The 23,145-nt window shown below is 38.4% G+C and overlaps 1 protein-coding gene and 1 long non-coding RNA gene across 2 annotated transcripts; both read left to right on the forward strand.

Annotated features, from left to right (window-relative positions):
- The first annotated feature begins 1,936 nt into the window (after positions 1 to 1,936).
- LOC114271444 (uncharacterized) lies at positions 1,937 to 4,554 on the forward strand. The gene is made up of 5 exons (XM_028213064.2): positions 1,937 to 2,613; positions 2,739 to 2,858; positions 3,391 to 3,560; positions 3,654 to 3,858; positions 3,957 to 4,554. The coding sequence occupies exons 1-5, from the start codon at positions 2,461 to 2,463 to the stop codon at positions 4,113 to 4,115; spliced, it is 807 nt and encodes a 268-aa protein (XP_028068865.2). The 5' UTR covers positions 1,937 to 2,460; the 3' UTR covers positions 4,116 to 4,554.
- A 1,226-nt stretch (positions 4,555 to 5,780) lies between these two features.
- On the forward strand, positions 5,781 to 22,461 carry LOC114271443 (uncharacterized). The gene is made up of 3 exons (XR_003632340.2): positions 5,781 to 6,134; positions 11,827 to 11,865; positions 22,177 to 22,461. It is a non-coding gene; the product is annotated as an uncharacterized LOC114271443 (long non-coding RNA).
- Positions 22,462 to 23,145: the final 684 nt, after the last annotated feature.

Raw genomic sequence — 23,145 nt, forward strand, 5'->3', positions numbered from 1 at the left:
CCGTGAAAAATTACAATAATGTTTCAAACATTAGATTTCAAACATCTAATGTTCATCAGATTTCAATAATGTTTGAAATTGTAGAATGAAACATCAGATTCATTTGCCATCATGAACATCAAATTTTGATAATCTAATGTTTACCATCACGAACATCAACGTCAGAACATCATGAACAAAAATCATCTAATGTCTGTTGTTGATATATGTTTGATGTTTGGTGTTAACCCATTTGATGTTCGATGATGTTTTGGGTAATTTTCGAACATCAAACATCAACAAAAAAAATGTGTTCAAGCACATTCAAAATATGTTTGATGTTAACCCATTTGATGTTCGATGATGTTTTGGGTAATTTTCGAACATCAAACATCAACAAAACATCATCAAATCATATCAACATCAACAAAACAACATCAACACGGTGATGTTCTACCCTCAAATCGGATCGAATATCGGATCTGTGATGTTCTTCAACACAGTGATGTTCTTGAATGTTGGATCTGTGATGTTCTCCCTCTGCAGGTGCAAACTCTTCAACCTCTTCAGAATCCCCCAAATTCAATCACATACACATCTCTCTATACCTATATATCCACATCCATGAATCTACAAATGAGGAAAAAATCGAAACTTATTGGGTTCTGTTCACTGATCTCCAAGATCTGTGTTGGTGTCTTTCCGGTTATGGGTGGCGCCGTCACAGGGTTACTCTAGCCTTATTGTGATGTTGTTGTTGTTCGATTTGTACCCAATCTGATGTTTAGATTTGTTGTCTCTTTTGTTTTGTTGGTATTTTCAATCTAGAATGGTGAATGGTGAAGTATGTTTATGAATGGTGAAGTATGATTGTTTGCAAGAATGGTGAAGTATATGCGATTGATGAGAGAGGGAGACAGATGAGGAGTTTTTGATGAAGATCGAAAACATTAACCCGGAAAGAAACATATTTTTATTTTATAAAAATTTTAAAAAGAGGAAAAAAATTAGGTTAATGTTTGGACGAAGAAAAATGAATAATCTTAATGTTGTTTTGATGATAATGTTTGATGTTGTTTGATGATGATGTTGTGAGGTTTGATGTTGTTTGGATGATGATGTTTGATGTTGTTTTGATGATGATGTTGTGATGTAAAAAAAAGACTAAATGATTTATAAAAAAACACTCAGGACTAGATGGGGTAACATTTTCCCATATGGGACTTAGGAGTAATTTCTCCTTGTATTTTTTATTTTGTTTAAAATTAAATATTCTTTAAATTTTCCATTTATCCCCAATTATTTTTTATTTTTTTTTTATTTCGTATGAATAACAGATGGAAACATATAAGGTGGAGACAGAGAGAGAGAGAGACCATGATATAGAGTGTTCTTGAGAGTCAGTCTAGTGAGGAAAGGAGTGGAGCGAGGATTTGGGCGAGAAATCAGAGAGAAGCAAAGTATTGAAAACTGTTGCTTCAGATTTTCTCATTTAAAAAATTTAAAAAAAAAATTGAATTTTGAAAATGGGTTTTTCTTTGGAAAATTTATCCATAAGTCCTAGTTTTTGAAACGTTAAACCATTTAGTCCTAAAAGTTTTCTTATGCTCCATTTAGTCCCATTTTTACATCAACATGATGTAAATAATGTAAATGATCTGATGTTTCATTCTATAAATTCAAAATTTATTGAAATCTGATGAACATTAGATATTTTTCATCATATATTTTCAAACATTATTGAAATTTGATGAACATTAGATGTTTGAAATCCAATGTTTGTAACATGACTCTGATGTTATTAACATTGTATCTGACGTTATTAACATTGTAATGGAACCTTTCAGTCTATAAGAAAACTTTTAAGACTAAACAGTGCATAAGTTATTAATTTGAGATTTATTGGTGCATCCCCCTTTTTCTTTTTCTTTATTTTCTTTCTGTTTCTCGGACAAACAAACAACTGGGTTTTGAGTAAAATCCGAAGCTCACAGATACACTCTCTCTCTATATACACAAAACACAATCTTTGTTGAATTAAAGTTGCTGATCTTGACTCCATCACCTCCGAGATTTTGTTTCTGTACATAACTCCACTATTTTGGGTTTTTTTCCTATTTAAGATTGCCCATTATGTGTTTGCAATTAGGTGGCTGAAACCAAAAATGGCTCAAGAAGAACATAACCACAGGTGTAGCAATAGTAGCAGTGGTGGTGGTGGAAACAGATCTTCAAAAAAGTTGAAGCAAAAAAAAGTCCCACAAAGAGGACTAGGTGTTGCTCAGCTTGAGAAGATTTGATTAGAGGAACAACAAAAGAAAGATGCTATTTTACTATCCAATTCACTTCTATCACCAATTAATTCTTCATGTTTAGCTGTTCAATCTCAACGTACTTCCAATTTTAGGCATAACCCTACGCAAACTGATCTTTCTTCGCCAAATTTGATATTTAGACCGGCGCCTTCTATCCCCAACGTTGATGTTGTGCATCCGAATTACATACCATTGTCGAAATGGATTCGCATTTCGGTCTAATTTGAATTTACCCTATGAATCTAACCCCATTTGGCCTCCCCCTAATGTAATACAGAGGACACTGCAATTCCAGCAGCAACCTTCTTCTTCATCAATGGTTAGTAATGTTAATGAGTCCATGTTTTTTTAATGTGTTCTTAATGGGTTTTTCATGATTTGGAATTTGAATTTTGGGGTTTGTGAGAATTGAAGAAGGACTAACTGAATTTGTGAAAATTGTAGATGAACGTCTCACCAGGTACTTCATCATCATCTGAGATCAATTATCATCAGATAGAGCCCCCTTCAAACCAAAGCTTTTATGGCAACAACTACACACCTTTGTGGCAAGAGGAAGAGAAGGTAATGCTCAACTTCCCTTCATTTTCTCAGCCTTTATGCTGCAATTTTTCCTGCACTTGGTTGAGATTCACTAGAACAAGTTCTATTTATTAAGGTGACTGTTAAAATCATTAATTTCTGTAGTTTACAATTTGATAGATGTTTTCTTTGAAAGAGCTAGAATTGGTTTTTCTCACCAAAATCAAGACATTGGAAATATGGATCTTAATTTTATTTTCTCATGTTATAAGTAAAAACTCATACGAAAACAATTAGATTGATAGGATTTATATGTAGAAAATTTATATAGAATGATTTGACCTATTTACATCCATTCATTGGAAAATAAAAGGTTGATTGATAATCACCTTTATCACATTATTCTGTATGAATTTTTTTGTATAATAATTCTATAAGCTTAGCGTTTTCTTTATTCTAGGATGGGATTCTTACATATTTTAATTGTATTATTTTTCTTAATGACATTTAATGGAAATTGCTTCATCGATATTTATGGATTTTTTTCTTATTTATTTTATATAATGTAATTTAGATGGTTGGAATGAAGAGGCCATATCCTTTCCCTCCAGACAATCCACCAGGCCCCTCTTTCCCTTGCAAATTTCCACCCATCTTTGTTCCTCCCATCACTGGATCAGATGAATCAGCGTCATGTGGCATTGGAGGCACAGTTAATATCGAACCCAACAACCCAATTTTCAGGTCAGCTTTCTTTTGATGATTTGTTATATATACATAATGTGGTTGTAGTTGTGTAATTCTTGTATACTGACATTGAATTAGCATCCTCTTTAGAGAAGGCCCTTCGAGCTCAATGGTCTTGTGTGAGCTGAATCCAATGAAAGTGGTAAAAGAGAATGGCAATTTAAACGGAGATTTTCTCACATTGGCTTCTCCTGCAACAGCTTTGCCCCAATCTAGTTCAAAGTATAAGCACCCTTCATTGTATCAAACCCCATATACCCGAGAATTATCAGAACTTCAATCTCTACCACATCAAGTGAGATTAAGCAACAAAAACCCACTATCAATTTTTTTTGATTTCTGATTTCATTCCAATCGCATCATCTAATAGTTTGCTTGCATTATATTTTTCAGGGAAGTGCTGAAGACCCAATTCACTATCCCGGGCCCCAAAAACAGGCTTTATACAGCTTCTTTCCTCCGGCAAAGGCACGGATTGACCAAGCAACAACCACCGTTAATGGCTGCAATGGTGAAGTTCGTGAAAAACTTGGCCTCGATCTGAAGTTGTAGGAGGGTTAGTCCATTTCTTCATGTTTTGGCAGGACAAGTTGTTTTCCTCCTTGAATTGCTTTAGCCCATTGTTTGTGATGTTTTGGCAGGCTGTAGCTTTTTCTCTCAAACATGCTAGGATGCGCGTTTTTTCATTTTTATTTTTTATGGGTAAAAGTAGAGATATGAATATGGATATTGCATTTTTTTATGGGTAAAAGTAGAGATATGAATATGGATATTGCATTATGTAAAGCATGAAGCATGAAGATGACAGTGAGGAGAGATGCAAATGACTTGTTTTTATTTTGGGAGTTACAAATTTGATGCAAGGAAGTTTGGTTGTGAAGAGATAATGTTGTAGACACTGATTTGTGCACGCTCTTGTGCACAAAATGTTGTTGTCATGACGGTAAACTGATTTAGATCCCAAGTTAATCTTAAATGAGTTTTAATTGACCTTATTGCGAGCCAACTTAAACAGCTTGATTTTTTATAATGCATATGATTGAGTTGAGCCGAGTAGCAAAATTTTCAAACTTGACTTAAGAATTCACCACAAGTTTTAAAATGTGTTTAAATTTGATTGAATTGTTTACATAAATTAATTTCTAATAAACATTTAATAAGTCAAGATCAAGTAACTTGTATGCTGTCTTGTGACCCTAACCACACAACATTCTATGCACAATTTATGTAAAAATTATGTGTCTGTTGCATTGTTGTTGGTTGTGCAATATTTGGGTTGTTAGGTTTGCTGTTTCATTTTGTATGGTTAGTGGATGAGTCAAGCACATCCTTTGATTGGTAAAAAGTTTTTGCATGTGGATTTTGGGAATCTGATCACACTAGCAGATGAGTGATGAGAGCTATGGCTTTCTGTGAGAGATTTGTTTGATAGTGGAAGGATACCATGCTTACATCATGAATTGCTGGACCCCTATGCGGGTTTGGATAATAAACGGCTATATAAATTTTATAACATTTTCAATTTTTTTGGTTAATTAATGTATCATTCACTAAACAAAACATTGCTGCTTGAAACCGGATTCACTATAATAATATTGTAAATGCCACACTAATTAATAAATATATTTATATATAATTTATTTGTATAACATTACTCTTCAGATATATACAGATGTATATTTGGAGTGCTAATATCAACAAAATTCATGTGAGTGGAATGAGAATTATTTTAAATTTTTTAGTTTTATCATATAACGGTTCAACTTCTCTTCAGTTATTGAGTTGTCAAACAGCTGACATGAGCTTGACCGAATCTATGATAGTTAGAGGTGATTTAACCAAAAAGCAACTTAAGAGCATTTCCATCAAATCTTATGTGATAACTTATCATGTAATATTCAATATTTCTAAAAGAAACAATTGTCATTTATCTAAGTAGTATTTTGCATTGCCCTATGTATATCATATTTGACATTAGCAATGTGTCAATTATTTATTTATTTAATTTTTTTTCTTTGTTTATGTACGACCCATATTAAGAGGGTTTTGTCAAAATATATATTTATAAAAAACACATAAAAAAAAAAAAAAACAAAAAAAACAACAACAAACAAACACACAAACAAATTGAAGTAAAAAAAGAATTTGCTTATTGACTAGCGTTTATTTTTAGAAATGTCAAATTACTAATCCTTCAACTTTTAAAAAAAAAATCTTAATTCTTTTAACTTTAAAATAGGCTTTCTTAACCAAAATCTTGTACTTGTTAAGGCGATTTCCGGCTATCTCCAGCAGCTTCTCCGGCGACCTTCAAATATTTGTTCTTCTCATCCATCCTTCACCAATCTTGTCACTTTGAGGGGTGAGGGACTTCCCGACCGACGTTCTCCACGCCGACTATGCTTTCAGCCTTGCAGATCTGGGCTATCCTTCTTCTTCGGCGTTGACTTTCGCTTTCCCTTCCCGTCTTTCGCCTGTATGATACTGCACTAGATCTGGTGACTTACAACAAAGTGAAGGCGATTTCCAATGGGAAACTAGCATTTTTCCAACATATTTTTTGACAGTGCTGTAAGTTATTTCTGGTTTTTTTTTTTTTGTTTTTGATTCGCTTGTCCCTGTACTAGCCTTGTTCCTGGACTAGCTTGGTTTGTTTCGGCAATCTGGGTGTTGATTTCCGATTTGTTAGGTTCTGTTTTCTGAGGACTCTTTGTGTCTGTAGCCTTGTGCTTTTAGGTGTTGGGTTCATTGATAGACCATTTTCCCTTCTATGTGTTGTAAAAAATTTGGAATGATCCATATTCCACAGGAGGAGAATTGAGTATGAAATTGAAACAAGAGGAATCAGAAATCTTAATCTCAAAGTCTTAAGACGAGCTACAATGTCTCTCATTTTTATAATGTGCTCACGCACACTTCTAAAATTGTTATGCTTCATACCTAATAGTTTATTTATTAGGGTGCTTGTCAATGCCTTGTTAGAACTAACAAATTGCTCTTCAATAGCCCTCATGTAGTTCTTGACCTCGTCATAAGCATTCTTTTCTACAGCGGAACTCTCGTTCGTGGGTTCAAGAGAGGTTCATGCACCCTAATGTCAAAAGGATTTTGTCCCTCCAGTCCGAAAAATTATCACCGCTCAAGAAAGAAATACGAGAAGACTCATTAGATAGTACAAAGGTAGAAATCACTGCAATTACCAATAACATCATTAATGCTATGAAACAATGTCAAATTCAGTAACAAATCTAAACCTTTCTGTGGCTAGAGGTCACTAAACTGTATTAGATTTGTTATTACTTTATAAGAACACTAATGGATTTCAAAATATTCAAGGAAAAGAAAACTCATACATGTGGGTTTAGAGTGTCCAATCCCTTTCATACCCAATCCATTATCTTATTCCAATTAGATTTCGTAAATAACTACTTTCTTATGGGACTGAGAAATTATTCATAAAACATAATTGCAATATGAAAATGTCAAATTAATTTTTTTTAACTTTATGTGATCATAATATTGAGAATCACTGCATCTTTGTGTCTTAAGATGCTGTGGCTACTATTAAAACATAATAAATTTTTTTAATTAATTTATTAATGTGAGCAAATCCTTATGGTCACAACAAGTACATAATTTTTTAATGCACAAAATGTATAATACACACAATCAAAGTAATATCACATAAAAAATCCTAGGACCAAACACATGTAATTTAACCTTATACCAAATTTTGCTTAAAAGTTGGACCAAAATAAATTCCATAACATGTTCTTATTTCACATAAATTTTCATGGCATAAATAATCTTAATACATGATATTACACTATACTAGAGAATATACAAATGAATATGGAAATTTATAAGACTTTAAAAGATATGTTAAAATAGTTCACTGTATGAAATTCAGATGAATTTACTTACTATTTAAACATGCAACTACAATAAACAAAATATCCTTAACAGCATGTTAAAATTTCTTCATAAAAATTCTTGAAATAAATTCAAGCCTATCACGTCCCCACCAACCAATTTTATTTTATTGAACCAAATAATCCCAAATAAAAGCATGAGAATTTTTAGATTTTATACAAAATCATATTAAACACTTTGATCTGTAATGTTTGCCAGTTAATGAAAATTCGTACTTAATGACATACAATAAGTCTTTAAACAAAATATGTTAAGAATAAGAACAATTCTAAATTAATGTAAACAATATTATTATAGGACAAGATGAATTCTACCATTGCCTCTAATTAATATACATCATGCAACAGTTCATCTTTAATAGTGAGAAAAATAATCAAACAAGTTTCAGAAAACTTTTATTTTATTTTACACAGCAAGATATGGAAATTATGTATGAAACCCATATAAATAAAACACACTCAAATATCTCAAGTCATTATACTAAATCAATTTCAAACTGTGGTATAAAGTAATTTTTTTTTATTATTATCCCTAAGATTTTAGACCATAGTTCATAAAACAAAAAAAGAGTCGGCTTCAAATAATATTTTTTAATCCAAAAGTAGAACTTGTTATATGCAAGTTAATTGTTGGATTTGGTTTAAAAACAAAACGAGGAATGCATTGTTACAAGATTTTACTACATGTGACTTTAATCTCTTGATATAGGAGAATTTAAAAAAGGGTTCGTTTATGTACGAGCACGAAATAATCTTCTTGTATAATCTTGTTGATTAAGTTTGCACTCCTCCAAATGTCGTCGCTTTGTCACCTAAAAACACAAACGTGAGCTAGCCGGCGGGTGTGTGCCAGAAACCTCTCTGATGCCTAAGTCAGCAAATAAACAATAGACACAAAAGCTCTGTGTATTCTAGGATGAGAATTGTGATACCTGTACATAGGTCCTGTTATGAGCTTTTATAGACTCCAACCTGGCACAAATCCTAGTAGGACTTTAACTCTCCTTAGCAGAGTCCTGCTAAGAATCACACTCCCAAGGATAACACCCTACTCACTACCAACCAAGTGAGATGTCTCAAACCTTCTATCTCGGCTCTGTTGTACACTCAACTAAACTAGCATGGCCCTGCCCTACGCTGGACAAAACCAAGATGGTACCTGATTGAGATAAACCCCAGTCCGGTACGATACATATCATACCCCGGTCCGAGCTGCTAATTACATCTAGCTTATATGTTCCAGACCTCGGCCTAATGTTTGTACACCTTAAGACCGAGCTACTGAAGCTCCTAGCTCTGCCGGAAGCGTGCCCCAACGAACTGAGTTTACTTAGCTCGGCCCAACTTAAGCATATAAATTACCCTCTCAATTGCCCCTTAATTCCGTTTGCATAGCATGTTTGGGATTATTCAATTTCGACCAACCTGAGAACGTCCATGCCAACTGAATCCTAGAACCCAGGGCCCAGCTGGGCTAAAATATTGATCAAATACAAACGTAGTTCGGTACCTAGAATTGTGCCGGTCGTACACCCTGCATTTTTATGCTTCTAACATCGTGTCCTTACTGGGACACGTGGCACGCGTTGATTGCCCCAAGTCACTATAATAGCCGTCACACGTTGCCTAAAAAATTTTGAAAAGTCCCACAGTTTTGCTTCTTTGTTGTATAGAACCTGTATCTCTTTGAACATCCACTCTTACTGTTCATCTTCCTCTCTGCAACTCTTCGCACTCTAAGCTCCAAACCCTTTCTTTCTACATTCAAGTCTCATTTTAAGCATCTAAACCGTCTACCTTGCTTGCCCTAGCTACTAGTGATCCTTCCATCGATTGGATCCAAATTTCACGCCTCCAAACCGTAAGTTCCTTATGTCTATTTCTCTTTTCTACTCATACATTTCTGTTTATTTCTTAAGAATAACACTTTAATCATCAGATATGTGTATTGTATTTACTCAAGATTTGAACAAATATCAAAAACCTTAAAACGCCACATTTAAACCTGAAAAACATACTGATTGGAGTAGGAACCAGTCCAGAACCATGTTTTTTCTTTTGATCCAAAATCGTCCCATGACCGAAATAGAAACTTGTTTTGCAACTTTTAGGACAGCTTCTGACTGGACTAGAAATGCTTTCAATCAACCGAGCTATGAACCTTCCGTCTACTCTAAATCGAGCTATCATGACCGACCTAATGCCTTGAGCCGGTTCTGATCACCAGCTAAACTAAGCATAGCCCGTGATCCACTTGATGCTGAGCTAGGCTTATATAGTTTAGGCTATTTACTTAGCCCGATTTATCATCTGGGCATAACACTTTTTATTTCCACTTTGCAAACTTGATTAGGTTGGCCAGGCACACCCTTGCACTTTGCCCCGGGGCGGCTTTGCTCGACCGAGCCCACCAAGGTCACACCAGCGCCGTGCTAGGTAGCCACGCACATTTAGCATAACAAGTTTTTATTAAGCCAATGGGAAAATATTGGTTTCTGGTGGACTCGCCCGGTGCCATGGCTGAATTTCGAACGGATTACCATATCCTAGATGATATCCACTTTACCTTAGTCGCGCTAGACATAACACCATGGGTAACCCCAGTTACGTCCCTTTCACCGTGGTGTCCATCGTGAAAGGGGGACTTCAGTTTCCTGTCCAACCATTGATCTGTGGATTCCTTAGACAAACCAGGCTATGCCCGACTTAGTTATCAACCAACACCTATAGGATCATTAATGGGATTGCTAAGCTAAACCGTCGCCTTGGTCTTAACCTCGGTTTGGCCGAGCTGTTCCATCAATATTCCCTCGGCCAAAATGATGACGGCTGGGTTTATTACTTCAGAGTGAGGAGAGGCCGAGAGAAAATCGTCAAGAAAACGTTGAAAAAAGACTTAAAGGATGATGACTTTCTCTGGGTCTCCGGCAATTTTGAAAACCAAAAAGCCCAAATACCGAGCTACAATATAAACTGGAATAAGGGAACAGCGGGTAAGAGCAATCCGCTTTAATTTTCTTTGCTATTAAACGATCACCGTGCTAACCCTTGTTATAATAACCAAGCCCTCGTACATGTTTTCTGGTGTGCTTTCAGTCTCTTACTATGTGCATTTATATGTTTACTGTGAAATTCCATGTGAAATTAAGTTTAATTGAGTTAATCTTATGATTATAGACTTATATCTGTCAATTATGAGAAATATTTGTTACAATTACGATGCTTGGATCAAAAATTGAAAGCCTTAGAGGCTTGATAATCCGAAATTGATTTTATAAGCGTGATAAGCATGATTTTTAGATCATAATAAGAATTTTTGCAAAAATCTGATTCGGAATGATTAAACTGATTGATTTTTGTTTAAGTCAACTTTTATATATAATCTCTCTTTTTTTTTAAAAAAAACTCTTGACTTGGCAAAAACATGTTAACACACAAAATATCTCTTGAGAGAGAGTTAGAGAGGAAAAACAAAGAGGAGAGAGCTTCACAAGGAAGAGATTTGGAGGTTGAGTAGAATTGTAGGAAATTGGGTTCCAGGTATGTAGAATCCACTTTGTATAACCTCTCTCTTGAACTTGAGTAAAAATTTCTTAACCTTTATGCAAGTTAGGGTTTATAGTTGAGCTCAAGAGTATGTTAATTGATTCAATGAAAAGATGTTCTTACCATAGGGTTGTTTTGAAGTCCATATGAACTATAAAGAGTGGAAATTACATCTTATTCTCTTATTTTCCATGTCTGCACTCATCCTTATATTTTGAAGGTTACATATGTAATTGATTACCAAAATAGTGATAGCTTAGAAGGGATTGAGTTGTGTAGGCGAAATTGAAGTTGATGGCAACTTAATTAAACTTGTGATTCATGTTTATGGTGATGTTGAGCCATTATAATGCATTAATTTCCCTTATTTTGTTCCTTATTATGCATTTACCAAGTTGTGGAAATGTCTTGCTTCGGATTGCACAAACAGGGACAACGACCGCACATGCGGGGGTCATAGCCGCACGTGTGGGAAGCACCACCGCACGTGCGGGGCTCACAGCCGCACGTGTGGAAAACAGGGGAATGTGAAGTTCGATTCTAAAATAAATGCACGTACGGGGCGCACGTGCGGCCCATCTTCCCGCACGTGCGGCGAAGGGCCTCCACACGTGCAGCCATGTAGAAAAATACTGTATGCTCCTTTTCTCCTGTTTGACCCTCTGGAATCACTAAAATATGTGTTTGGAGCTTTTAAAATGTTCATAAATTGAATGGAAGTTAAATGAATCGAATGCTAATTAAAAGAGAAAAGGGACTAATGAATGGATTGCATGTGTGTGTAGGTTCCATCCCAGAAGGGACTATCGCTTCGCCACAGCACTGTAAGTAATAGTACTGTAGTAATATGTTTCATTACCGTTAATGGTTATTATTAACGTTCTGTTATTCGTACGTTGACTATGTTGGCTTGTGATGAACAATTGGAAAACCTATGTACATTATTGAACATTGATATCCTTATGGACCCGAGATTATTCTGCTTTGCTAAAGATGGGCCCGAGGCCGTTCAGTTGTAAGCCACCGAGTGTGGATAAATCTGAAAAAGAGGAAGGTGAGGGCATGCCGATGTCCCACCGACCGTAATGTGATTTGAATTAATTATGACTTATGGCCTATGGCCGAGGGAGGTGGTATACATGTCGATGTACCACTTACCCTCCAATTTTCTGACAGCTGTTTTGTTATGTGGGCCCGAGGCCGTTCCGTATGATATGTTGGGCCTGAGGCCGTTCTGCTTGATATTAGGCCTAAGGCCGTTTTGTATAAAGATTGGGCTTAAGGCCGTTTTGGAAATATTTATAGAACAAGATCAACCATGTGACCTATACGCTTGTATACATTGTGATTCAAGCTTATTCATTTAAATTCTCTACATTCTATTATTCACTGAGCCTTGGTCACTCCGTGTTATGTCTGTCTCTGTAGGGTCAACCCGGAGGTCAGCCTTAGTCCAGCCTAACAACTATTACTTTTGATCACCCTACTGTGTCCGGGCAGTTTAATGAAGTTACCCATTTTTGTGAAGTTCTTTTCCTTATCTATAGCGTTGATCGCTGGCTTTTGTTCATTATAGCAAAGCAGGTATAACCTTCACTACTGATCCGTTAGATATACCCCCAGTTGTGGGGATAGGACTGTATATGTGTAACCGTCTTCTACGTGTATGTTCGTTGTGTGTTAGGCTATTTAGCGAATTGTTTTGTGATCCTGGCATAGAGCTTTAGCTCAATGGATGTTATCTTAATTTACTACTTGCTTCCGTTCAGGCCCCTTATTATATAATTATTGAGTTTTGAGATCTTTATCGAGTTGGTCATGCCCAAACTTTTAGGGGCAAGTTCGGGGCGTGACACTTGTTTTGTCCCTTGTACAGATTGAACTAGCTTAAATCTAACTACGCCTACGTCAATCAAGCCGTACTTCGAGCAGCGCTCCGTTACCACAACCGAGATTGGACCGAGCTCCTAAACTTTAAGCCGACCTATCGGTATAGTGGAAAGAGAAAAACTAAGGTCACTGACTTCCTTCTTGAATCCTCACCTGAACCGGACCCCAACTTGCCCCAAATCAATCTTATACCACTTACTGAAGAGCAAGAGATGGCTAAAAGAAGAGCTGTCCGGGCTCTGATTATCGAGTAGACGTTTACCTCAAGCGCCGAAGTGCAAACCATGCTGCCCCCAACCAGTCAAACACGCAACGCCGTTGTTACCTTTTCCTCCACCAGAGATGTGCCATCACGGCCCAGTAAGCGTCCCCGTACCTCAGCAAGTCAAACGCAACGACTTGTAGATGAAAAGGAGATTATGCTGCCAGAGGCCGTGCTGCCAGAATAATCAATACGTGTTCGCCGAACTACCCCCTCACCTACGCCAGCGTGGGCACCATCCGTTCCTTTCAAGGGCCGAGCTGTGACTGCCGCAGATTCAGTTTGCTCAAAGAAAGGCCTTCTTCTTGCTTTTAACTTGGCGAAGAGTGTCTGTCTGCCAGCTGATATGGAGCACCATGCACATTTGACCGAGCTGAAGGCAATACGGTCCGCCAACAAGTCCCTTATTCTGGTAATCATGAACTCCTTATTTTTTGGTTTCTCCGCAAACCTTTTGCTCGGTTTTATCTAACTGCTCATGCCTTGCAGCCCATACAAAAGAACCAGATTACACATCAGCGTGTGCTTGAATTAAGAAAAACAACCAAGGCGGCCATTGGAGATGGCAAGGCTAAAGAGACTGAGCTTAAAGAGCTACAAGCAAAAGTCGCCGAGCTGAAAGCCGATCGGGATCAATTGGCTGAGCAGGTTTCTGCTGCTGAGGCTGATAAGAACAAAGCTCTGGCCGAAAAGAAGGATCGTTATCTTCGAGAGCTGGCCAAGCTAGAGAAGAAAAAAGACACCGAAATAAAAGCTTTGCGGAGGCAAATGGAGGACGCTGAGGAGTGCAGTTTCAAGGAAGGTGAGGAGCTCTACGTCTGTAGACCGCCCGAACTCCGCTCTGTGCGCGAGGGCGCGAATTGTGGTTCTAGCTACTACAGTTCGGACTCCTATCACGGTTTTGAATCTAATCTCACAAAGTGCAATGTAAGACTGATAAATCACCAAAGAGTCCAAATCTGGCAAATCGTTTTGAAAAATCGATTTTAATCAAAAAGTGCCAAACATGGACTGCTTTGCCAGATTTCAGAGTCGCCACCTAAATTTTTTTTTTTGGGAAATTTAAGAAACCCTGTCTCGTGCCTAAGGCCACGTGTCCATCATCACCAAAGTTGCATCGGCTCGGGAACTTGGGTACGAGAGGGGAAGGTCTTGAAATGAGCACCCCCACTCGCCTGATCAAAGGATCAACCTCTACTAACATGATATGTTGTTTTTGAAAACACATGCGTTCTTATTCTGGTTATTAGCTAACTTACTATGTGATACGCACAGCATACAAGTATAGACTCAATCACATGAATTGAAACAAAACAACTCATGTTTATTTTTTGGAAATGGTTTGAAGATGCTACTCGCAAGTAGGCTAAGTCGCGGATTTGCCACCCTCAAGTGGGCTTAGAAAAACATGATTTTGCCACTTCAAGTGGGTTTAAAACTCACATTTCGATGAATTGTTCCAATTCAAGTAATGAAGCCTTCATCCACAGACATTCATGCAGTTATAGCAGTAAAGCAAATAGTCTCATGGCAAGCATGTTGTCATGGCAGTCATTTACACACATGCAAGGATGCTAAAGCGTAAACACTCACAGTGTACTCCAAGCCAAAAAAGAAGCTAGTTAGTAATCAATGCATGATCCTAGCTATGTTTGAAATGCCTAATACAACACATGCAAAAATACAACTAAATAGGCTCGGCTATCTAAGATGTCATGTGAATGCAATTAGATAACATGTATTCAATTTGGTATTGAAATATAATGCAGTTTGTATGATGCGCCGAGCCCGGTGCATGCAAGACAGATGAATGGATGCACGCATGCAAGCATAAGGATGCTAATTGAAATATGCCCTAAACTAACCATCGAAAGCTGATAAGTAAAAGGGAGAAAGAAATGGGGTTGGAAGACATGCATCACACACACGCACGCTTATTACAACAGTTCGCCCTCTCCACGGTGGGTCTGAATAAATCAACTAACTAGCTATGCTAAGCTAATTAATTACAAACCGAATTGAAACTAGCTATACTAAGCTAATTAGAATATTACAAAGATGAAATAAATTAGCGAAATACATTAACTAATTAATTACAAAATCAGCAAATTAACTAGCTACACCAAGCAGTTAAAATGGCCTCGAGGGGAGGGAGATATGCATGCTCGATTGGCTTCCTCCCGGAAATTCACTACTATGCCTTGTGATGCCTCTGTTTACACTTGATTTGATTTCTAAAAGTTATGCCAACTTCCAGAATGCTTTTATCTGATCTCAAGAACACTCTGAGAGCTCATCGGCCAAAGATGGTGGTCATCGGCCAGAGTTGATGGCCATCAGCCACTTTCTGATAGCCGATCGGTAGCCTTGGTGGTCGGTCGGCAACTTTGATGGCCGGTCGGCCATTGCTACCTGCAATTTCTCCTTTTGCTGCAACAGAGCACAAGCAGAGGCATGACAGTGTATTTGCAAGGGAATGTGTGTACCATACCCCTCCATATCACCTCAAAACATCAAGGGAGAGGCCCATTGGATCCAAAACCATCAATCAAACATGCAATGTATGATGGCCAAAGATCCAACTTGCACACAATTCAATAAATGTAATGCAAACAAGACTCTAGGACCCTTACCTTATCATGGAAGATCAAAGGTAATGGAGACAAAGGGAATTGGCTCATTTTCATCACTTTGAGTATGAAATGGACCAATTCACCTTGTGTTCAACATAACGTCCGATTGAACACAATGCAATGCAACGCACACATGCAACATGCTTATCTTGGCACATTTTACTTGATTGATTTTGTTTACACATTTTAACATTACCAATCCATTCATTAATCAACTTGTCCAAATATGAGAGTCCTCTTATGAGAGAGAGGTCTATCAAAGAGAATGGTTTGAGGCATGAGAGAGACCAATGCCTTTGACTAGGAATAACCCTCAAAAGAAGGTTGAAGTCATTTAAGCATAGGCTTCAATCCCAAGCATTAAACACAACCTCAAGACTAACCAATCCTCAAACAAATCAAAAATGAAGAAATGAGGGAGATGGTAGATTTTTCAGTGCTAAAGTGGCATGATAAACAAGACTCTAACATGCAAACACTTCAAGTACGACATGCTAGTAGGCTTAACCATTGAAACTAGTGAAGACCACAACACTAGAACCATGCAATACAATGCTCAATGGACTAAATCATCCCTAAACAGACCTCATGCATGCCAAAACAGTGGCCAAAATGTGCTAAGATAATGGCTTGAAAGGCAAGAAAATGATGCTCATGCAATGGCTCACAAATAAGGCATAAATGTGCAACTCTCAAGAGCACAATGAAAGAGTGAAAAACATGAGAGTATGGCAAAGATATAAGCTCTGAAATAACATGCCAAATGATGCCAAAACATGCAATCATCACAAACATGGCATGCTATGGGGCTCAAAATACAAGACTGGTTAAGGCACTTGCACTATAGCTATGCAAGGCAAGCCCCAAAAGGCCAAGAACACCCAAAATAGTCCTAAAGCATGTCAAAATAATGCTAAAACATGTATGGAGTATAGCCAAAATGAGCTAGAATAATAGGCTAAAGAGACAAGCATGTAAGGCTAGCTAGCAAGGATTACACTATAAGTGTATAAAGAATGCAAGAGGTGAGTCCATCAATCAAAATCAGAGTTATAACATGCCAAAATAACACCAAAAATAGGCTGAGACTAAGCCAACACATGCTAGAGTAACAAGCTAACTCATTAGGCATGCAAGGCTAGCAAAGAGGATTTACACTATAAGTGTAAGGAGCTTGCATGGAGTGGCCAACCCAGCCAAAAATAGAGTTATGGCGTGCTGAAATTAGCCCAAAAATAAGCTAAGAACAAGCCAACACATGCTAGAAAAACATGCTCAATAATTAGGCCAACAAGGCATACAACCAAGACAAGAGGAGAGGGGACCACCCCCTCCCATTTTGAACCTCAAAACCATATTTTTACCACTGAAAATCCACTAGATTTTAGTGGATAAAAGGCCAAACAAAGATGGTTTCAAAAGCTTAGGAAGTTGGCTCTAAAGGCTTTACAAGCCAAAGAGCAAAGGAAGAGACAACCCCCTAACACAAAAAAGGCCTAAACCATCACTTTTAAGACTGAAAAACAGAGTTTTTCTCAGTTCAAAACCAAGCCAAAAACAGTTTACAAAGGTGGTAAAACAAGCATGCAAAGCAAAGGTATAAAGGAACAAGTGCTTACCCTTGAAGCACCTTGAAGCTTATTAACAAAACCAGCCAAAATCTGAGTCAAAATCAGCCTTTGAGAGCTCAAAATAGGCTCCAAGAGACCTCAGCCCAAAGATATACAACTTTGATGAAGGATGCCTAGGCAAAGGAGGGGTGTATCTCCAAGTGTATCTCTTGTTATGCACACAAAGGCAAGAGAAGGACATAGAGGCAGAGATATAGCTCTGAAATTTCTAGAGAGAGAGGACTTTTTAGAGAGAGAGGCTCCCAAAATTGCTTCAATGTTCTAACCCCTTGAATATGAGATATAAGGCTCTCATATATAGCAAAATATTAACTTTGGTCGAAATATCTGAGCTAGGACAAATGGCACAAGCTGGAAATAGCTGGAGGAGAAATATCTACAAAAAATCTGAGTTTTGGGCACTTCTGGCCGACCAGCCATCTTTGGTGCCGACCGGCCACCATTTGTGGCCGACAAGGTTCACTTTTGGCCGATCTATGGCCGATGAGCTCCAATTGTGGCCGATGCACTCCCATAGAGGCCGATGGCAAAAATCAGTCCTGGTCCCTGACTTGAAGCAAGCCTAACTCCTTCATCTGGACTCCTTTTCAGGTCATTCTTAAGCCTAAATTGTAGCCCCGAAAGTCTTCTTTCCAATTATGGAAGCCTCACATCAAAATTCCATGTCTTCTAATTGATATCTCTCTTTTAATGAAGGCTGCTCAGTTTCGGTCCAACCAGAATGATGCCCAACTTCAACCAATCATACCTCTCTCATTCGGACTCGGCTTTAGGAGATTCTTGAGTGTAAAATGAAGCTCCAGAAGTCTTATTTCCAACGATGGTGGCCTCATATCTTAAATCCAAGGGTGAAAACGGATAGCCCTGATTTAGCGAGGGCTGCTCGACTCTCTCTTAACAATTCATGCCCAACTCCTTCCCCAACTGGGTTTCTTCCCTCCACTCCCCTTTTCTTCAACTTCAAACCCCTAGATAAGGTATTTTGAAAGATTTTTCAAAGATTTCACCTCTCTTTCATTCATTTCCACTTTGTCCTTGCTCGGTTTATCGAAAAGCATAACATTTAACGAAATGCGAACGTCGGAACATCGTAGGAACTTTATTTCAAAAACATTTTGAAAGAGAGGGCCTTAAGGTCTAAAAACCATTCAAAATAGTTTTGGTCCAAAAAAGGAGTGTGAGATTGGGATTTGACTCTCTCATTGCTGAAGAAATTGAACCTTTGCACTGCACACCTCATCACCAAGTAAACAATCAGTAGCGCCCAAGTCTTAAGGGCAGTAAAAAATGGGGTGTCTACAACGTCCAGCAATGCAAAGCATCCAAAGACATATTTTTTAAATGCGGGTGGAATGCCGTGGCTATTAAGCTCGATCAGGGGCCTGATTCCGAAGTCTTTCTAAACCTCTCTCCTCACTTTATACCGAGCTACATAACGGACTATGCCAACACGGTCCAACATAAGTTTTTGTAAAAGGGGGAGGAGGAAGAAGAGGCCCTTGATCCAGTTAATGCCCCACCTGCTATCACTGACCTCGGTCTTCAGTCTTCTCTGCCTGCTTGGATGGAACCTTTCAGCCAACTTGTGACAAGTACGATTGACGGGGTGCCTGTGGCCGACCTCTCGCAGGAAGTAGCTGCCGAAACCGGCTTACACAGCGGCGAAGTCCGGGTTGACCTGGACACTGACCTTGACGACCTTTTTGCCTAACTAGAAGGCTCCTTCGCTTTTGTTTTGTGAAAATGTAACTGGGCTACAAGTCGCACCTTTTGTACTTAGTTTCCAATGAATGAAAGAAACTTTTCTTTTTTCACATCTTTTTGTTCGGTCACAGTACTTTCTCGACATTGGTGTATCATCTTTCTCACAAGCCTAGCCGGCCTAGTTAGCTCGGCCTTTCCTTATTCTGCCTACCTTTTTCAACTGAGATAACAACTTTGGGATACTGAAAAACCTTCGCAACTAAGACTTGTGCCTCGATCTTTATCTCGACTAAAAGGTGTTGATCAACCTGCCAACTTACCTGAGCCTAGATCCTTATCTCAGCTATAGAACGCACTAAGTGTTAGTTAAACTTGCCAACCATCTTGAGCCTAAATCTTCATCTCGACTGAAGAACGCACTAACTATTGGTCAAACCTGCCAACCTTCTTGAGCCTAGATCCTTATCTCTGTTGAAGAAAGAAAAACGTTGGTCAAACCTGACAACCATCTTGAATCTAGATCCTTATCTCGGCTGAAGAACGCACTAACTGTTGGTCAAACCTACCAACCTTCTTGAGCCTAGATCTTTATCTCGACTGAAGAACGAACTAAGTGTTGGTCAAACCTGCCAACCTTCTTGAGCCTAGATCCTTATCTCAACTGAAGAACGAACTAAGTGTTGGTCAAACCTGCCAACCTTTTTGAGCCTAGATTCCTATCTCGGCTGAAGAACGAACTAGGTGTTGGTCAAACCTGTCAACCTTTTTGGTTGCCCCCAGTAAGGCTATCAACTTTTACAAACAGAGAAAAGAATTTTACCAAAAAAAGTCTACTTGTTTTATTGAAAAAGAAAAAATTTCAAGTGTTATAAGAAAAAGCTAAAAATAAAATATTTTGAGATTGGCTGTGTTCCATGGCCTAGGAATAGCTTAGCTGTCTATATTTTCTAAGTGATATGCTCATTTTCCTGCTAAGCCAATCACTTTGTATGATCCTTCCTAGTTAGGGCCTAACTTGCCATCTCCAGGTACCAAAGTGTTGCCCATTACTGTAACAACCCTCATACTGTTTACCGATTAATGACTGATTGATTACCGATAAACATCGATTACCGTTAAACTGAACTGATTATGACTGATAACTGAACTGATTAAAGTACTGAACTGACTGACTAAAAAATTGGAATCGAATTGACTGAGTATGTGTGTGTTAATTTGTATTCTACCTGTTTGACTGTTTGACTATCTGTTCATATTTTATGTTTAAACTGCTAATTGAAGGCCCAATCGGCGGCCTAACTGGGAATTGATTTATGTTTCGTGATCCTTAGCATTAACATGATTTAATGGTATATTTATCTGAAAACTGATTAGGTATAATTAAATTAGATTAAATATCGATCAATTGCAGAGTTTGATTTATCTACCATCTTGCCATTGCTAGTGGGCCTTTATTATAACATGTTAGAGCCTTTGTATGCTTGAAACAAACATCTTGCTCAGCTCATTTCTTGCTTTTGCCGACTAGAGAGAGAGAGAGTTAGGGGAGAGAGTTAGATTTCACCTCATTTGGCTTGGTTTTGCTTGGAAATTGAAGAAATTGAAGTATAGATTGCTATTTTGAGCTTCTAGCCTTGCATTGGAGATCTAAGGTAGATCATTCATCTTCTTATTGTTGTCCTTGAGCTAATTCTTGCATGGTCCATGTTTAATTGTAGAGCTAAGCCATGTTTTAGTTCATACATGTTGATATAGAGCTCATTTCATGCTTGCATGTTTGTAATGTTGAGTTTTGAGTTGAATTCATGGTAAAATGGTGCATGCATGTTCATGTCTTGAGTGTAGACCATGATTTCATCATGTTTTGGAAACAATTGGCTCCTTGGAGCATCAAATTGAAGCTTTGAATTGATTTGAATTCATGCATGATTGCATGTCCTCCATGTTCATGAAAATGGTTTGAAATTGGGTTTGAATTAAACACCATTGGGCTTTGATTTCTCAAAATTGAGCGTTGAACTAGAATATTCTGTGTTTATAAATGTTTTCCAGAAAATGGGCCCAATAGGATTGGTTTTGATGCATTTGCATGTGAGTTTGAGCTTGGAGGTGCAATCTGGGATTTCCAGATTTTGCACTCCCGCTCGAGCGGGGGCATCGGCGCTCGAGCGTGGAATTCGAGCACCCAGCATCTCTGCACTGTTTTACAGTCCGCTCGAGCGGAGTATTGGGCACTTGAGCGGAGTCATGTCTCAAGCTCGAGCGGGCGTCGAGCGGAGATTTCACCCATCCAGTACTTTTACAGTACGCTCGAGCGGGAAAGTTGACGCTCGAGCGTGTACCTTTGTTGCATATCCGCTCGAGCGGGGAAACCTGCGCTCAAGCGGGACTCTGTTTTTCTGAAACTGTCTTCCGAGTACATCTTTGCATCCTCATCCCATTCTAGGCATTCTTAGGCCTAGTTTTAGACATCTCGTTGAGGATAGATGTAGAACACACCGAGGCATTAGGGATTAAATTATGTTATCTCCCAACTGTGTAGCTTAGTGTGTTCAATCTGTTAACTATTTAGGGTTGACGACTGGGGAGACACGCTCTAGCATACTGTAGCCCAAACTCTGTGAGTAACAATTGTGTAAAGATATGTTCAAATGATTATCTTCTGAATACTGAACTGATATTGTTTACTGAATGAATGTATGTCCTATCTTCTGAACTGTATTGTGGCATCCTTAGCACCTACTGTTTACTGTTACTGTTACAGAGATCTCTGTCGGTTTCCTTGTGGAACCACTACTGTTTACTGATTGATGGCCATCATTACTGTTCGGTCTTTAAGACCCACTGTTTACTGCTATACTAATGGATGTACCACATATGACTGAATAACTGTTCTGACTCAAATACTGATTTAATGGACTGTTTTCATTACTGTAAGGACATTTCATTCATAACCCCTTTACGCATTATGTTATTCACTGGGCTTTAGCTCACTGTTTATATATATATATGTAGGTGCTCAGCCACCAGATCAGAGCTAGGAGCGTGGGTTAGACTCCAGTTTTGTCAAGCCAGCCTTTGTGCCTCACTGAGAGGTTCCGAGTTGCCATGCTATGGCTTTGGGGTGTCTTGTTTTTCCCCCGTCTGTCTCCATACTGTTTGGTTTACTGTATAGACTGCTAACTGCTAACCGTACTGTTATCAAGGGATTAGGTCCCTGTACTGTGTGACTGTAAATTTTGTATAGACCGTACTTTTGTATATGTGATTGCATGAAAATCTTTTTGGCATACAGACTGACACAGCTCAATGGACATTATTCATTTACTGTATTGGCTTCCGCCAGGCCCTGTACTCTGTTTTACTGTACTACTGTTCTGCAGGCCTTCGGTAATCTCGGATTACTGGCCGGTTACGGTGCTAAACCCATAGGGCCAGGTTTGGGTCGTGACAATTACTTTGTGCAGTACCCAATCTCCAATCTTGAATTACCTTGGGTGCACTGTTTAGTTGTATTTCTTGGATAACTCTTGTTGATATGAGGCAATGTGCACCAATGCCCTTTCTCTTCTTTCTTCTGTAAGGTCGAGTTCTAGGGCTATGGCCTCACCATTCAAGTTTGGATGAAAATTTTCACTTCTAATAGTGGGGAGGCCCACTTCTAGTGGGATTACTACCTTCATGCCATAGGCCAATGAAAAAGGTGTTTCGCCAGTTGGCCTCCGAGGTGTGGTACAGTAGGCCCATAAAGCATGGGAAAGCTCCTCAGCCCACTTGCCTTTTGCTCTTTCTAGCCTCTTCTTCAGACTGTCCAAGACTACTTTGTTGGAGGCCTCAGCCTGGCCATTAGCTTGGGGGTACGCCGGTGTAGAGTTATAGAATTCTATTTTGTATTCTTCGTAAAAGCTCCTTACCATCAAACTAAGCGCCGTTGTCAGATACTAATGCCTTGTGTATGCCGAACCGAGTTATGATGTTCTGCCA

The sequence above is a fragment of the Camellia sinensis genome, chromosome 7, assembly GCF_055761805.1.
Source record: "Camellia sinensis isolate YWXY chromosome 7, ASM5576180v1, whole genome shotgun sequence".
Taxonomy (NCBI): Eukaryota; Viridiplantae; Streptophyta; class Magnoliopsida; order Ericales; family Theaceae; genus Camellia; species Camellia sinensis.

Excerpts from the sequence above, each read along its gene's own strand:
- LOC114271444 (XM_028213064.2), top strand. The coding sequence starts at position 2,461 with ATGTTGTGCATCCGAATTACATACCATTGTCGAAATGGATTCGCATTT. Across the intron at positions 2,859-3,390 it reads TGTGGCAAGAGGAAGAGAAG|ATGGTTGGAATGAAGAGGCC; the intron begins GTAATGCTCAAC and ends AATGTAATTTAG. Across the intron at positions 3,859-3,956 it reads TTCAATCTCTACCACATCAA|GGAAGTGCTGAAGACCCAAT; the intron begins GTGAGATTAAGC and ends TATATTTTTCAG.